The 16,771-nt window shown below is 46.0% G+C and overlaps 1 protein-coding gene across 10 annotated transcripts in view; it reads left to right on the forward strand.

The window, feature by feature from the left end:
* The first annotated feature begins 4,236 nt into the window (after positions 1-4,236).
* The window catches only part of PDE8B (phosphodiesterase 8B), a 218,585-nt gene continuing 206,050 nt past the window's right edge, over positions 4,237-16,771 (forward strand). For 9 of the 10 annotated variants that reach the window (XM_021699974.1, XM_021699992.1, XM_044916702.1 and 6 more), the window contains exon 1: positions 4,237-4,590. In XM_021699974.1, coding sequence (XP_021555649.1) covers positions 4,237-4,590 — 354 coding nt within the window. Of the gene's footprint in view, positions 4,591-16,230; positions 16,237-16,771 lie in introns of all 10 variants that reach the window. The other variant, XM_021699983.1, reaches the window with a different exon arrangement.

Consider the following 16,771-nt stretch of genomic DNA (forward strand, 5'->3'; position numbering starts at 1 on the left):
ATCCAAGTCTCTGGGATGGGACCAGGGAACTGTTGTTACTTCTGACAAATTCTTTAGGATGATTCTGATGTGCAGTCAGGTTTGACACCACTCTTTCTGTTCAAGGATTCCACTATTCTAAATTAAAAGTAGTTTAGTAAAAGGAAGTAGAAATTTCATAGCATCCCCAAATGTTGGTGATTTAGAGATTTTGGAGATTATCTAGGAAATTGGGGCCCCGAGGTTAAGTGACTTGCCCGAGGTTATAGAGCTCTAAGAGGCAGCCGTACATTTTGGATTCGCCCTCCTCTGAGTTCAGTGAACCTTCCACTGTACCACGCTACTTAACACACACTCTCATTTCACTGATCAGGTGGTTAGATTTCCAATAAGCTCCACCATTAAGAATGTAGTTTGAATCCAGAAGCTCTGTAAGGTTGATTGGTTGATTAAATGTTTGGTTGTCTAAAGATCAATCAGAAAGCTGCTATTGTTTTAACCTTTTTGGTTAAGAATCATTTAGAATGTATTAATCACATTTTCTGCTTTAGAGGATTTCTGGAAGTGTCACACCATTTTAGAATGGGAAAAGACCTTAACTATTCACGAACTTGCGGTGCCTCTGGGTCATACTTCTGAAATAAGCTCTTATTTGACATCAGTATAAAACATACAGGCCATTCAGCTGACCTTGGACATATTTGAGGTTTAGTTTTTGAAGAAATTTCTGACTTCGTTTGCTTTCTTTTGATTCGTTTCTTGGACATTGACTGTAACTAAATTTTTTTCCCACCTAATTTAATTTTTTTTTTGTTGGTTTCTCTGGCCCTATTATGTAACGTAAGCCTAAACGTTATCTGCAGTGTCTGAGCTTGTAGGCTTTGCTATTGTCTTGGAATGCATTGAAATTGTGGCATGGCAATCAGTCCAGAAATCACGTATACAAGCAAGAACTCAGGCCTCAGAGCGAAGCTAGGGAATGATTTCAGGTCAACCATTTCTCCTTCACTTGCATACTTGCACATGTTTCAGTGACCAGAACAGTGCCCACAACAGGGCAGATTACACATTCCCACTGAGAACACTTGGTGGAGATGATAGGGATGCATTATTATTTTTTTTCCTTTTTCTAAGTCAGAATTGGCAGGGGGAGCTGTGTCTAAGGAAGATATTGGAACTCTTGCTGCTCTGGGGATGGGAGGAAAAACGTATACCTAGTGCATTCCATCTTCTCAGAAGAGTTGCATTCAGGGAAAGGCACTGGTCCCAGTACAAAGTGTTCAATTAATACGCTAAAGCTGCTCGGTACTGTTTAATAGCTACCTTGATGTTATCTACTCTCTCAAGGCTTAATCTTCTTCTTCTTCTTCTTCTTCTTTTTTTTTCTTTAAATGTAGAAAGATCAAGCTAAATTGGTTTCTGAGTGATTTGTCCCTTCATGATTCGGCCTCCAGCGTTCTCCACCAGAAGACTGCTTGTAATTTGTTTTATCTTCTTGTCTTCAAAAGCCTCAGCCAGTGACTGGCCCTTTTCTCTTCTGAGTGGTTTCCTCATAGTGACCACATTCCTAGAGGAAACTCTGAAGTGGACACTGTAGCATAAGAATTAACATGGCTCTAAGTTTCACAAAAAGCTGCCCCCGATAGCCCCTTAAAGGATGACTGAAATGGGCATATATGAGAGAATCATAGATAAGCGTTAGGAATGATTTAGCTCCTGGTCTAACATGAATCTGGGGTTGGTATGGAGAGTAGCAGTTTTGGAATTTAACTCTGATGGTATTTGCTCAGATTCTGAACAGTCCCTTGGAAGCAGAGCAGATGGCAGCCGTGAGACTTGGGCCTTTTTCGAATGAATGATTATCTCTCTGTCTTGACCATTTAATGTAGTGCTCTTATGGCATGGATAGGGCCAAGGAAGCATGGACCCAGGGAGCCTGGAGGGACCTGTGGAGGAAGCCATGATGCTGGGGAAAGAAATACCACTCCAGCTGGGGGAGAGCTACCAGCAGGAAGCGCTCAGTTCAGCTGTCCGTCTCATAAGGGGATTGGCTCAGCTGAAGAGAGCCACCTTGCCCACAGTTGCTGAGGTGACCTACAAGTCATCTTGCGTGAGTATAAAGGCCCATCCTCCCAGCCTCACCTCAGGACAACTTTGAATCCTCATCCCAACTACAGATATCCGCCGCCCCCCCCCGCCCCCGCCCCCGCTCCTTGCAGGGATGGCTGAGGCTTTCATTAAGACCATACCCTAGCTCAATCTCCTTCCCCCCATCCTCCCTCCTTCCCTTCCAGTTGTAGATTTCAAGAAAGCTTCCTAATAAACCTTTTTCGCCTGCTAAACACCATCCTGGAATCTGCTTCTTGGAGAACCCAACCTGCACAGAAATTTTATGAGCAATTTGCCTGTCCATTAGAAATACAGCATAGTCTTTTTCTGCAATAACCAAAGACAGACTTCTTCATGCCATCAAAAAAAAAAAAAAAAAAAAAAGACAAAAGTTGGAAGGTTGGAGTACTAAACTGAGAAGCAGAGAAACAAAGACAGAATTAGGTTAGACTAGTTCTTTTTCCTCTCTGTATTTGCATTTGGGATATGGGGTGACATCTTGCTTTTCTATAAGGGTTAGGAGCTGTCATTTGAAGTCTTCAGCCACTCTAAAAGTTGATAGTATGGAGAGAGAAAGGAAGGGAAGAAGCAAAGAAATTATTTCAAATTGAGTACTTCTTTGTCCTTGGCATTAGGACTCTGTGTTCTTGCCCTTGCCCCTGTAAACAACTCTAGATGGAGTCCTTTCTTAGACCACCCCACTTGTCCCCTCTGCCACTGTGGCAGCAGGCAAGAATCACTAAAAGAGCCAATGAATAAATGGCAGTGGTGTCTCGCATCTCGAATCCACATTCCATATCATGGGGAGACTGAATGGCAGCCTTGCTTCTAAAGGTAGTCTTACTCTCCTTAAGTGAAGCGTGGCCCATGTATGCCTCACTCGGACAAGTAAGGGAAGGCAGTTTTGAATGCCCAGCCCAGAGTATGAGGAAGAGGCCTTGACAGCAGGAGGCTGGATGGGGGTGAAGCCAGGGTGAAAATTAGGTGACATCCAAGCAAGAGGTGAAATCTCTGGAGGGGAAAGCCTAGAACCACAGGACAGCTTCCTCCGTTCCTTGCATGGATCTTAGGGGAATTTGTGTGTTTAAAGGTTCCTTCCTCTGCAGGGTGTCCCATCCCTTGGCATGAACCTCCAAACGTTGAGGTTAGACATGGAATGGACTTGTGAAGACTCAGCCCTCAGAGTACGTGGGGGAAGTGATGGGCAGACTACGGAAGCATGAGGTCTCTCCCTAACTCCCTGAGTGTGCCAAGGGGAGAGCTAGTCAGTTGGGTGGGCTTGGGCTGTTGGGGAGGGGCGTCCTGGTGTTTTTGCTCAGGCTGTGGTAAAATGTGTTCGTGAAGGGCGAGAGGCATATTGCAGGGCTCCCCAGGGCTCCCCAGCCCTCAGGGCCGGCCCGGGGTGCGTGCGGCGAGGGGCAGCGTGTGCAGAAGGGACGAGGCCTCGGACCGCGGCGGAGGAGGGCGGGCGCGGAGGCGTGGTGCCAGCTGCAGCGCGCCCGGGCCCCGTGGGCCGAGCCGAGCGGCGGGTACACTCGCCCAGCCGGGGAGAGCTCGGGGAGCGCCGGGCGGGGCCGGGAGGGGCGCAGTGGGGCGCGAGCGGCCGCGGCCGCGGAGCGGGGGCTCCCGGGGAGGAAGGAGGGCGGGAGCGAGGGCGGGAGGGGGACGCGCGCGGACCGAAAGTGGGGAAAGAAGGTGCAGGCGGGCGGGCGCCCTGGCCCAGGGGCCGCGGGCGCGGGAGCCCGGCCAGGTCGAGCTGGGCGGCGGCGCGGGCCGAGCCGAGGGAGGAGGGGAAGGCGGAGGCGCGGGGAGCGTGTTTGGGGCGCCGCGGCAGGGAGGGTGGCGGCCGCCGGTGCGCGCGGGGCGCTGTGTGTGCGCGCTCTCCCTCTCGGGGAGGAAGATGGCCCAGAAGGGAAAGTTGGGGTGACGCGAGCAGCCCCCGGAGGCTCGGCGGGGGCTGCCGCGGCGAGCCCGACGGAGCGGCGGCCAGGCAGGCCGGGGGGGTGGGGGTGGGTGGCGGGGGGGCGCGCAGTCCGGGTGCCTCCGCCGCCGCCGAGGCGCCCGCCCCCTCACTGCAGGTGGCCGCGGGTGCCCCGGGTCCGGGCGGTCGGGGGCGCGGGCGGGCGCGCGGGGGAGCCCGGCTGAGGGATGGGCTGCGCCCCCAGCATCCACGTCTCGCAGAGCGGCGTGATCTACTGCCGGGACTCGGACGAGTCCAACTCGCCCCGCCAGACCACCAGCGTGTCGCAGGGCCCCGCGGCCCCCCTGCACGGCCTCTTCGTCCAGACCGACGCCGCCGACGTTATTCCCCCGAGCCGCGCGTCGGGACCCCCGGGCACCACTCGCGTCCGCAGGGCCCGCGCCGAGCTGGGCAGCGGCGGCAGCAGCAGCAGCGGCAGCGCGGGCTCCGCAGCCCCCGCCGCGACCACCTGCAGGGGCCGGAGGCGCCACTGCTGCAGCAGCGCGGAGGCCGAGACCCAGACCAGCTACACCAGCGTCAAGGTAAACCGGCTCAGGCTGGTGGGGGGCTGCCCGCCCCGTCCGGGCGGGGCTAGCATGAGTAGGGGGCTCCGGCGGAGTTGAGTGGCCATGACGCGGTTGGTTTGGGAGGTTGTCACTAAGGAGGAGTTTACTTTTCATGTGTGGGAGCGGTGAGGGCCCGGGAAGCGTGAGCAGAAGAGACCCCTTGAGGGGTCCTGGGAGCTGCTTCTGGGGGGCCGGTGGAGAAGGGAGCGCAGTGGGAGGCCGGTGGGCTGGCCCCGTTTCTCACTGAGGGAAGGCAGGCTGTGGTTCCGTTAACTCGGGAGGTGGGCTGGGTTTCACGGAGAGCCTGCCGTGGCTGGCTGCACGAAATCTCAGCCCCCGGCTCGAACTGGCCTGCCTCCTAGGTGAGACCCGGTGCAGACCCGGGGCAAGGATTCAGCTTTTTACCTGGGAAAGCCAGCCAGGCTGCACGGAGTCTTAGCCACGGGCACCGATGTGGTGGGGATTTGTGAATGAATGAGGGTGTTTGTGTCGTGTGGACAGATGTAGGAAGGGAATAGAGGAAGAGGACCAGAGTGGAACCTGTTGTTTGTCACTTCTTTGGGTTCACCGCATCCTGGGCATAATTGAGGGCACCTGGCTGTGAATTTGGGGGGTCAGCTGAGCTACAGTGAGGGGCCGTGGTTTCCAGTGCAGTGCAGCTGTCTGAGGATGAAGATTCTGAACATACCTCTCATCTCACGGGAGAGTGGAATTTTGAGGAAGTGGAAAAAAAAGTGTTTAAATTATTAAAGCAGTCACTAGCAATATCTTAATGGCAAAAGAAAAACGATTGTGTTAATAGTGCCCTCCTGTATGTTCTCAAAATACTGTTAAATTCAAGAGGGTTTTCATTGTGTAAGTCTGGCCACTGGGCCTTTTATCGTTATAGGAAACAGAATGACAGTGGCACATCCCATGGGAAAAAAATACATCCCTATGACTCTGAATGTTATTTAGAATCACAGCTTTTACATGGTCAATAGATTACCAGGAACCTTTGCATTGATTATGTGGCAAAGAAAATTGTATGTTTAGTACTTGAAAACTTGTTCAACAGTTGGCCGAGGGTGAATAGGCACCTAGCCTTTATTGGATTTTGTTACATGAAGCTTACCTGAGTTTATTTATAGTTGTAGTGTTTCTCTGGTAATAGTCATATAACACGATAATATAATAATCATGATAATAAGAAAGACCATTTACTAAGCACCTACTATGTACCAGGTATAAGCTTTCTCTTCTAGCTTTTGAATCTTAACTGTGTGATGATAAAATATCCAAAGACCGGAGCCCTGGATTCGTGACAGTACAACTTACCAGTTGAACATGTGTTATAGAGGCATGTGCCAAACACTGTATTTTTCTTTTGTCAAGCTTTTTTTCCCCCACACTGGTTCTCACACACACACACACACACACACACACACACACACACAAAAGGAAGGAAGGAAGAAAGAAAAAAGCATTAGGAGCAATTTTAGGGGATTAAAATGATATATTTGGTGGAATAATTAGGGGTGTTATTTTAAAAAATAACCTTTTGCTTTCTTGTTGAAAAGGCAATTTGAAGATCTTGAAGTAGTTCAGAATGGTGACAACTTATGAACTCTGTGATAATTTTTTTTTTTGAGTGTGTAAGAGAAATTGTATATTTCTGCCTTTTAGAGTAGCAAGACCTAATTTAATACCTGGCAACTCTAGATATTCCATGTTTGTGTATTGAAAGAAGGAATAATGAATGAATTCATTCTCCATGTTTTAATACTTCCCTCAAGAGACTACTTAGCAAATGGAGGAAAAACGAGTCCCAATTATTAGCAGCTAGTATAAACTTGTAGAAATATCATTGCTACTTGGCTGAAGTGTTAAAGGCTTGACCTAAATAAGACTTTAACTCACATTGCTTTATCAACAGGACTTTCAAATAAGAGCTTAATTCATTCCAACCTTTTACTAAGAATGTTGGGAATGAAACTGCTGGTTCAGTGATTCAACACTAATTTGCATGTGTAGATCTCGGAAACTATATATTTGAAATTACATTTGAGACCAGAGTTATTATTTATACAAGTCATACAGAATTATTATCACAGAATTGCCTTAATATATTTAATAGTACCCTTTTAGGACTTGTGATTCATTGTTATCTTTTTCAATCTTCACATGTTCCATACTCTTTTGAGGATGAGGCAATTTTATAAAAACTTTGCTTGCATTTCTTTTTAGAATGAGAATTCTTCTGCCTTAACAGTTTGAGATAGTTCCTAGTCATGCCTGCCCCCCCTCCATCCCCCTTTTCCAAAATGCTCAGGGGAAAAAAATAAAGTCCTTGCCATTTGGTCCTGTTTACAGTGGTGGTGGGTCATAATAGTTTTTTTTTTTTAATTTCCTTTTTGTACATCAACTATAAACCATATTCTCATTATCTACTTGGTCTCTGGTATTCCCCAGGGTGCAAAAATGTGTGTTTGATCTCTCTCTCCTTTTTTCTAGCAATAATTCATCTCATTAAGCTTTTAGAATGATGAAGCATTATGATGTCAAACATGACGTCAACAGGAACCTTCCTGAATACTAATTTATAAAAAAATTATAAACATTAATAATTCATAGGCAGTACAGTGATATCATATGGGTTTCCATTTCTGGTAAGAAGTTAGCTTTTTCTCCCGATTGCTATAAAAATGCAACTTCCTTGTAATTTGTCTCCCTCTTGTTTGCCTTTTTAAAAATAGTACTCCAACAGGAGACTCCTGCAGAATGCTCACTCATCATAATGTGCCAGTTGTATAATTCCTGTTCAGAAATCCTCAGGGGGGATGGTTGAACCTCTCTCCGGGAAGATTGGGGGTGTGTGGGGGGGTTCTTACAAGTCTTCTTTTCTCGTACCAGCTGTTGCAGCTGGGAGGCAGCCAGGACTAGGCAGCCAGCTGTAGAGACGAGTATTGATAATATAGTCAACTTGCAGCCATCTCTGGGTGGGTAACTATTTTGTGGGTCAGGCACAGGACATCACTAGTTTCCAAATGATTCTGTGTTGATAGGCAGCATCAGCAGCTCCCTCTTTCTCCTCCATTCATTGCACTCGTTTATTCATTCAGCCAGTATTTGTGCCCGACTCTGTTGTAGGTGCTAGGGATTCAGTGACTATCCATGAAGTTTGGCAAGCAAAGCCTAATGAGGATGGTGAATCTTTTGTAAGAGGGTGTGCCTAAGTCACTGATTAATGATGTCTATGTTATCCATTCCATGGCTTTCTGAATCAGTGAGGATAATCCCAAATTGATTGTATATAAAGGGAAAATAAATATTTTTCCAACCTTCTGGTAAATAATTAATGATAATAAATAATAATTTTGGTAGTAATTTATTTGGGGGAGGGGTAGAACTATTGTGAAAAAAGTCATTTTTGTCTGTTCTCTAAGTCAGTATTCTCTAGTGTACATCAGAATTACCTGAAAGCCTTTTTAAAATGTGGATTGCTTGGCCCCACTCCCAGAGTTTCTGATTTAGTAGGCCTTGGGTGGGGCCTGAGGATTTGGATTTTTAACAAGCTTCTAGGATACGCTGGTGTTGCTTTTAAAAGAACTGAATTGACTGTTGACCAAATGAATTAGGTTGGGGCTACCTCTAGCAGAATGGGTAGTATTGCATGTATTTGGGGGTACTAGTCGCAGCCCTGCCTTCATCGTCATTTACTTCTGTAGGGGCAGCCTGCCATCTCCATTTGTGAAGTCAAACTCCGAGCCTCCAAGGTTAGCTGGAAAGTCTCTAAGTGGGGAGAGTGTGCACCGGGTAGCCAGACCACTCTGGGTTCTTGAGGTCTGACTTCCCCTCAGGATCCACTGGGTTTGCAAGTCCTGATAGCTTGCTCTGCCATCGCAGCCCCTCCCATGCCTCTGCCCTGCTGGGGCCCTGTCCTGCATCATGGGAAATTGCAAGGCAAGGAGGAGCTTAAAATGGGTCGATGTGACATGATACAGGCTCATATTCAGTTCTTAGCTTTTGGAGTTCTTGCTAGTCCTTTTCACCGTATTTTTCATTTTAAAATGGAACATAAAGTTTAGTAAGCCCAATTGAGTCTTGCAAGTTGATTTAGTAAAACTCAGATTTATTTTCTACCATAGCTCATTTCATCACAATTTAGTCCCTCTCTTTCTTCCAATGTATTAATTATAGTCAGTGAGAAAATCTTTCTAATTTTCACTGCTTTCCTCAGTAATTAAACTAATTTTTAAGAAATATCAGGTAATTCTCCCTTTTGATTTTGCTCGCTAAGCCCTCAAACCAGAAAGATAACGTAGTGTAAGATGCTGACTTTCAGAGATGATACTTCTCTATAGAAACTCCCCCCGTGGTGACCACCAGGCAGGACTTGGGCTAAAGCAGGACGGGACATGCTGGTCAGGGCAGAACAAAACCTACGGTACCAGGCTGGTGAGGGCTTAAGGCCAAGAATCAGAATAGCAAGGAGGCAGTGAGCCCTTTGGAACCAGGCGGGAAGGTAGAGTCCAGAGTCTGGAGGAGCAGGTGAGCATTTCAGGGCTAGGTGGGCAAGTCAAATCTGGAATTCAGGGGCTCAGCAAATGTGACCGCTGTCAAGTTAGGTTGAGACCTCTGACTGGGGAACAGAAGGTGTTTACTTTCTTTTCTGTTTGAGGTTCTCTGCTCAGTGTAAAGAGCTTGGGTCCCACAGGGGATCCCAGTGACCAGTCAGAGGGCTGTAATTAAACCCTGCACCTAGGTGAGGAAAGACTAACTCCTCACGTCTTCCTCGCACCTGGTCAGATGGTATCTGGGCAGGAAACAGATAGCATATGCACAAGGGTTCAACTGAAATTATTCTACTGAAGAGACTATTACAGATGGCCAGATGAAAGGAAATCAAGAAATGATGCGGAAGCCCCCTAAAACTCAAAGAAGAGGCTACAGTTACCACCTTGAAGAGGTAACAGTAGGGAATGGTTATGGGAATTTGAGAAACCAAACCTGTTGGTCAGGGAAGCCCCCAGAAACTGGGGTCTTAAGGAGGACTGCAGTCATTGGAGGCCTGGGCCTGGCATGGAGAGCCAAGGAATAAATAACCTCCATGCTATTGTTTTCCCCTCCATTGATCTCCAGCCAGTACCATTTTTGTCCAAACACACCTGGAAAACAGAGGGCAAAGGAGCCCATTGATTGAGGCTTTCCAGAGCAGGATAGAGAGAGTATCCTGACCATACCCCAGAAGGCTCCCTGAAATAAGTGTCAAAAAGATGTTGGACATTATTGGAGGTACCCTGGTAAGCTCAAATTGAGATGGGCAATTTTGATGATTTTCTGAAATAATGGCATTTTTAAATGGCCACTTAATGTATTATTTATGTTTCCTATTTAATGATTAATAATATTAAAATATATTCAATTACCTTGTTTGGAGACCTTTAAGTTTTTGCTGAAAACCTATGCTCCTCTTCAGTTCACTCTCCACCCTGACTCTGCTGAGGCACTTTCTTAGTCAGCTTGGGCTGCTATAACAAAATACCATCAACAGTGTGGCGTACACAACGGACATTTATTTCACACTGTTCTGGAGGCTGGGAAGTCAAGATCAAGGTGCTGGCAGATTCCGTGCCTTGGGAGAGCTTTCTTCCTGGCTTGCAGATGGCCACCTTCTTGTTTTGTCCTCATGTGGCAGAGAGCAAGCAAGCTCTGGTGTTCCTTCCTCCTCTCACAGGACACTAATCCCATCATGAGAACCCCACCCTCATGACCTCATTTAAATCTAATTACATCAAGGAGCCGCCTGGGCGGCTCAGTCGGTTAAGCGTCTGCCTTTGGCTCAGGTCATGATCTCGGGGTCCTGAGATCGAGCCCCGCATCGGTCTCCCTGCTCAATGGGAAGTCTGCTTCTCCCTCTCTCTCTGCCCTTCCCCACCCCTTACACTCTCTCTGTCTCAAATCAATAAATAAAATCTTAAAAAAAAAAAAAAATCTAATTACCTCCCCAAAGTCCCACCTCTAAATACCATCAGGATTAGGGCTGCAATGGAATTTTGGAGGACACACACATTTGGTCTGTAAGACATGTTTCTATCATTTCCACTGCCTCTTGCCCACTGCCCCCATCCCTGTGATCTCAAAGCCCAGGAGGGGGCCGTGGGGGGAGAAAGTACTCTTTCTCAAGTTCAAAGTTCCCCAAGTGGGAACGCAGCTTAGCCAGTTAATTACAGTTTTCTCGGTTTGTACTTTCCTCCTCTCTGTAACTTTTCTCCACAGCCTCAGAAAGTTGATCAACAAGTTTTACTATGTGTTTACAAGCTGATATGTTTACTAAAGAATACATATATTTAATACACTCTTAAAAATGTTTAAATGTGCTCAGGAGTTCATATTTAGAAATAGCTGTTACCTTTAACACAGTGGAAGTCTGGGTAGTTATTATGTTTTGATAGAAAATACCACCTTTTTAACAAGTTGCAATATAGATTAGTTTAGATTTGGCTCTTGATAGCTTCATCTCCATTTTCTCTTTTTTCCCACTGGTGGATAAAAGCCAGCTTTTTTTTTTTTTTAAGATTTTATTTATTTATTTGAGAGAGAGAGCGCGAGCACAAGCAGGGGAAGTGGCAGGGAGAGGGAGAAGCAGGCTTCCCGACGAGCAGGGAGCCCGATGCGGGGCTTGATCCCAGGACCCTGGGATCATGACCTGAGGCAAAGGCAGACACTTAACTGACTGAGCCACCCAGGCACCCTAAAAGCCAGCTTTTACTTAGGATTACGATGCCTTACTCTTTACCATTATCTTCTTTCATCTCTTCCTTTCTGCCCCCTTAGGGACAGCTCACAGACAAGTAGTTGAGAAGCTTGTGATTGCTATAATAAAAATCAAGAGTCTCTTTTACTTTTGGGTAATCCATCAATGAAAGAATATTTCATGGTTGCCTCTTATTTCCAAGATGATTCAAATTTTCGTGTATGGTTTGTACATTTTGCAACGAGGTATATAGAATGGATATAATAATATCAGGTATTATTTAAGTCCTTGCCATTTGTGGACCCCTTCACATACACTGTTTCACCCAATCTACATAGAAACACTATGAGCTACAAATTGTCATTACCATTTCACAAATGAGGAAGAGGAGGCTCCAAGAGGTGGGATAAATTGCTCAAGGTGAGGGCTGAAATTTGAATACAAGATTGTCTGAATCCAACTCCAAATCCAGCTACTCAGCTTTTAGTGCCTCTCACACCAGCCTGAAGACCCAAGTGTGGGTGCTACTGGAACTGGGGTGTTACTGAGAGCAGAGTGGTGATAGACAGGTGATGGTGAGGGGGAACGGTCGGGGGGCCTTGTGGGTGAGGTTTCTCCTCTTATGCATTCATTGTCACCCCTTCTGTTGGCTTGAACTGGTATGTTGTTTTGAGATGAGTGGAGAGTGCAAAATGCATACAGAATTGGAGAAGTTTGGCAGCACAGTTGTCATTGTTTTTAACAGTACTTGGCATTTGTAAGTATTGTACAGATATTAGCTCCTAATAATCCTGCAGTTGCTATAATTTCTGTTTTGGTAATTAAAATGAGATTTTGGTATTTTGATTTTGACGTTTTTGAGACACATATTTGTGTCTTATTGGAAAATGTATTCCACTTACAAGTAGATTGATTTGGCCAATGTAGGTGACTAACTGGATTTAAATATAGATGTGGTATCTGGAAGCTTTGGAAACTGCTGCCATAGACATGGGTTCAGTCTGCATCCGCTGAATTTCCGAAGGCGATGGCATGGTAGAATCTTGCCAGTTGAAGGTGGAAGCTGGGGTTTGTTGAGTGTTCCATGAGCGTTGCACCTGCACAAATCTTTGGCCTTTAAAGATCAGGGCCTTGGTGTTATCTTGAGGTGGTTCTGTGCGGAATTCTTTGGCATAAATCTATAACCTAAAGCATTCATCTACAACTGGGCTTAAAGCCATTTTGCATAAGCGCTGTTGGTTTTTATACTGCTGCATTTCAGTGGTGTCAGATGTAGTATACTGTTGGAAAAAATGATATATTGTAAATGTAAGGCCCGTTTTCTCTCAGAGAGGAAGGTGTAAGGATTGGCTAGGGATGGCGTTGCCTGTGTGAGTCACAAAACAGAGAAGACCCTGAGTGTTGGAAATTTCTACAGGAAGACACATGAGAGACTTTTTAGCAACCTATCATGCAGGGTGACATGGATAAAAAGAAAAGTGCTGTTTTCTGACGTCAGGTCCCCAAATAACATGAAAGCTCTAGACTTGGAAGGTGATGAGTTCAGACTAGTTGGGGCTTTTGTCCACTCAAGGGTTCCTGCTGAGGGAGCTTCAAGCAAGAGCAATGGCCAAATGGAGAGGAAAATACTAGTTTATGGAGGCCAGTAATGACCCACTGGCCCAAACCACACTTATCAAGTAGTTTCGGGGCATTGGAGATTCATCTTCATTTTCAGCTTATGAAACTGATTGACAGTCTTGGCCTAGAAACCGGTTGTGAGGAACGCAAAAGCTGCTCCATCTGTTGATGCTTCAGCAGCGTTTTGATCCGAGCCATAGCTCGAACTGAAACGTTTTCTTTTCCCCACAATCGAATACAAACTTGGGCTACAATATCTCCTTTCCAGAGTTCCCTCGAGAGAGTGATTCCCAAAACAATGATGGCCAAATACAGGTAGAACAGAGCAAAGGATCAGCTTTGTCAGCGACCGCCAAGCACTGGTTAATGTTGCCTTCCAGGGAGTCCACCACGTACGTGCTCTGGGAAGTAGTGCTGGGAGAGGAGACTGAGGCAGATGGCTTGGCCTGAAGCTTCCTGCCCTCTTCCTCCCAAATCTATAAGGCTGAGTTTGCAAAGCCAGTTCTGGGACCCCTTACACATTGGACACCCCCTCCCCCCACCCGGCCTTTATGTCCCTGTGGTCGGCTTCTCTGTCTGTTTACTGAGTCAAGGGTTACCCTGGGTGAGCTTTCCAAAGCCCCCACCTCTCTCTGCAGTGATCTGGCCCCCTAGGACCATGAGACTACAGCGAGACTTCAGGACTGACTGACAGATGAGGGAGTCTTCATCCCTTTGGGAGGAGCTGGTGGAGGGAAGGGGTTGTGCTCCATTCTTCTGACCTCCCTGAGGGTATTGACAGGGTGGAATGTTGCAGACACATTCTTCCCTCACCTTTGTGGAGATTTTCAGGAAGGGGGAAGGAGATGGGGCAAAAGGCCAGAGCCTTTTCTGTGTGTCAAAGGTGAGAACTTTGAATTAAAAAAAAAAAAAAAAAGACAACCCTCGCTTTTATATGCAGATTATGTGACAAAAACACTTTGTAAGGCGTCTAGTTGGTATCAGGGAAAGGATTTTCATATAGAAGCAATGTTATACATGGCATTTAGGTTTCTAGGTTAACCCAAAAAAAGTATTTAGACCATTATGTAGCTGGAATATATTTACAGTGTTGTGAGAGAAACGTAAAATTGAATTAGAACTAGTGTTTCTTTTCTACACGTGTCCTTTGGGAGAAGCGGGTTTAATTAGAGGGCGATGAAGCAGAAGAGGGAGAACCTGCGGTGTTCACCTCAGGGAGTGGTGCTTCTGCCTGATGGTTGGCGTTTTGAGGAGGTGAGGGAGAGAGCTGGGGTGCAGGGACCAGGATCTCACTCCCAGGGACTCAGAGCTGTGCTGTGACGCTGTCCTCTTTTCATGTGGGCTAGTTCATCTCCAAAGGCACTAACAGGGGTATATTTTAGGTGCTTGTTTCTGTTTTATCTACAAATACTTCTGTCTATATCTTTTAACTCTTAAGAATTCTTAAAAACAGGGGCGCCTGGTGGCTCATCCGTTAAGCGTCTGCCTTCGGCTCAGGTCATGATCCCAGGGCCCTGGGATCGAGCCCCGCATCGGGCTCCTTGCTCCGCGGGAAGCCTGCTTCTCCCTCTCCCACTCCCCCTGCTGTGTTCCCTCTCTCGCTGTGCCTCTCTCTGTCAAGTAAATAAATAAAATCTTAAAAAAAAAAAAGAATTCTTAAAAATAAGCAAACAAACACAAAACCATTATACACCAAAAAATTGAACGACAACTGTCTTAGTTCAGGGCGCCATAACAACAACAACAACAACAAAAATGCCATAGACTGGACGGTTCTGGACGACAGAAGTTTACATCTCATGGTTCTGGGGGGTGTGAAGGCCAAGATCATGGCGCCAGCAGATTCCGTGTCTGGTGAGCAGCTGCTTCCTGGTTCATCAGTAGACATCTTCTTACCGTGTCCTCACATGGCGGAGTGGGGAGGGCACTCTCTGGGATCTCTTTTGTAAGGGCGCTAATCCCGTTCACGAGGGCTCCACCCTCAAGACTTGTGCACTATCTCTGAATACCATCACACTGGGTTTGGATTTCAACACATAAATTTGGCAGGGACAGAAACAGTCTATAGCAACTACTTAATATCATTTGATTTTTCTAATTGCTTTATTAGTTTTTACAGTTTATGGGTATCCAAATAAAATTCACTCATTACGACTGATTGATAGATCCTTTAAGTCTCTCTTAAGCCACAGGTTCCCCATACCTCTGTCTTTATACTTGCACTTAGCTTGTTGAGGACCCTCCATTGTTTGTCCTGTGGCTATTCCCCCGTCTGCATTTTACTTCTTGCATTCCTGGAGTGGGTCGAATGTGTTTTTGTGCCTTCTGTGTTTGTTAGAAACTCGCAGGTAGATTTACAGGTTTGATCAAATTATGCTCAGTTTTGGGGGTGGGGGTGGGGCAAGAATGCTTTTTCAATGATACTGTGTTTTCACAGCAGGAAACACATGGTTTTTTTGTTTTGTTTTGTTTTTTGTTTTTGCTGTGATGACCATTGCTTACATTCATTCATCATCAGGGGGTGTATAAAATGGTGATATTCTCATTGTATCATTTCTTCTTATTAGCTGCAATGTCTCTAAGAAGGAAAATTTACTTCACCTCACCAACTAATTGGTTTCCCTGGGATACAGTTTATGTAGGGAAGGCAGGTTAAATGCCTCAGTTTTTCCTCTTATTTCCAGTTTTCAAAATAATGAGTTGATACTCTAGCATTCTCCTAAGGTGATAAGGAATTTTTTTTTTTTTAACTTGTTTCTTTGCTTGCTTGCTTAGAATCATTATGAATCACTATGGATCACACATTTATTTGATGTGTGTTAATTCATTGCAGTGATTATACAATTTGGGTGTCCAAATTGCCCATTAATGACTGGAGGGAGCGAATTCAAATTAGTAAGGCACTTTCCTCGAAGACATAGTTTCAGCTAAGTTGATGAAGTTATGCCCTTATTCTGAAAACATTCTTGTAGATGAGGACTTGCTAAGCGTGTGGAGGCGAAGGCCCGGCTTAGTGCCTGCCTAGCCGTTCCTAGTCATACCAAGCCTCTCATATCATGGAGCTTTTGAGAGGATCCACTGTACAAGGCCCCACTGCAGCTCCTTTCATGTAGTTTTTGTGGCCACAAAAAGACAACCTGGTGTGATGGGAAGATATTCACTGGCCCAGGCTTGAGTTCTAGCTCGCCTTACACAAGCTTTGTGACCTTGGAGAAGCTGCGTAACTTCTCCTAAGGTGGGAATAATGCGCTGTCAAAAAGATTGGTGTAAGTATAACAGATGTACCGTCCCTGTAAACCTTCTCAGTTCCCACGAATGTGTGTGTACCTCTGTGTGTAACTAGGTCTTTGAAATCTGGAATGTATTTTACACTTACAGGGCATCTCAGTATAGACTAGCACATTCCAAGTGCTTACTGGCCACATAGTAGCTACTGTGTGGAGGAATACAGAATTATATATAGCAGAGGAAAGGAGGAAGAAAGTAAAACTTCACATAAGAGTTCTAAATTGAGCAATTACGATTTGACCTTGTAACTTGACAGGGAGTATAGCACGGTAGTTGGTTGTCTCTTGGTTCTCAGCTCCATACTTGCTTGTCCATATTCTCCTTTGTATTATGTGGGGCTAGAAATCTACAAACTGCATCTTCCAGATCCTGTTGCCAACTGGTCTCCTCCTCGATTCTGGAGGCAGGAAGTCCAGGTAGGACATTGGGAGTGGGAGAAAGGCAGATATCTTAGCAGTGGCTCTTGCGAAGTATCCGTGGGAGAACTGGAACAGGGATGGTGCCAGCATCATG

This window comes from Neomonachus schauinslandi, chromosome 7 (assembly GCF_002201575.2).
Source record: "Neomonachus schauinslandi chromosome 7, ASM220157v2, whole genome shotgun sequence".
NCBI lineage: Eukaryota > Metazoa > Chordata > Mammalia > Carnivora > Phocidae > Neomonachus > Neomonachus schauinslandi.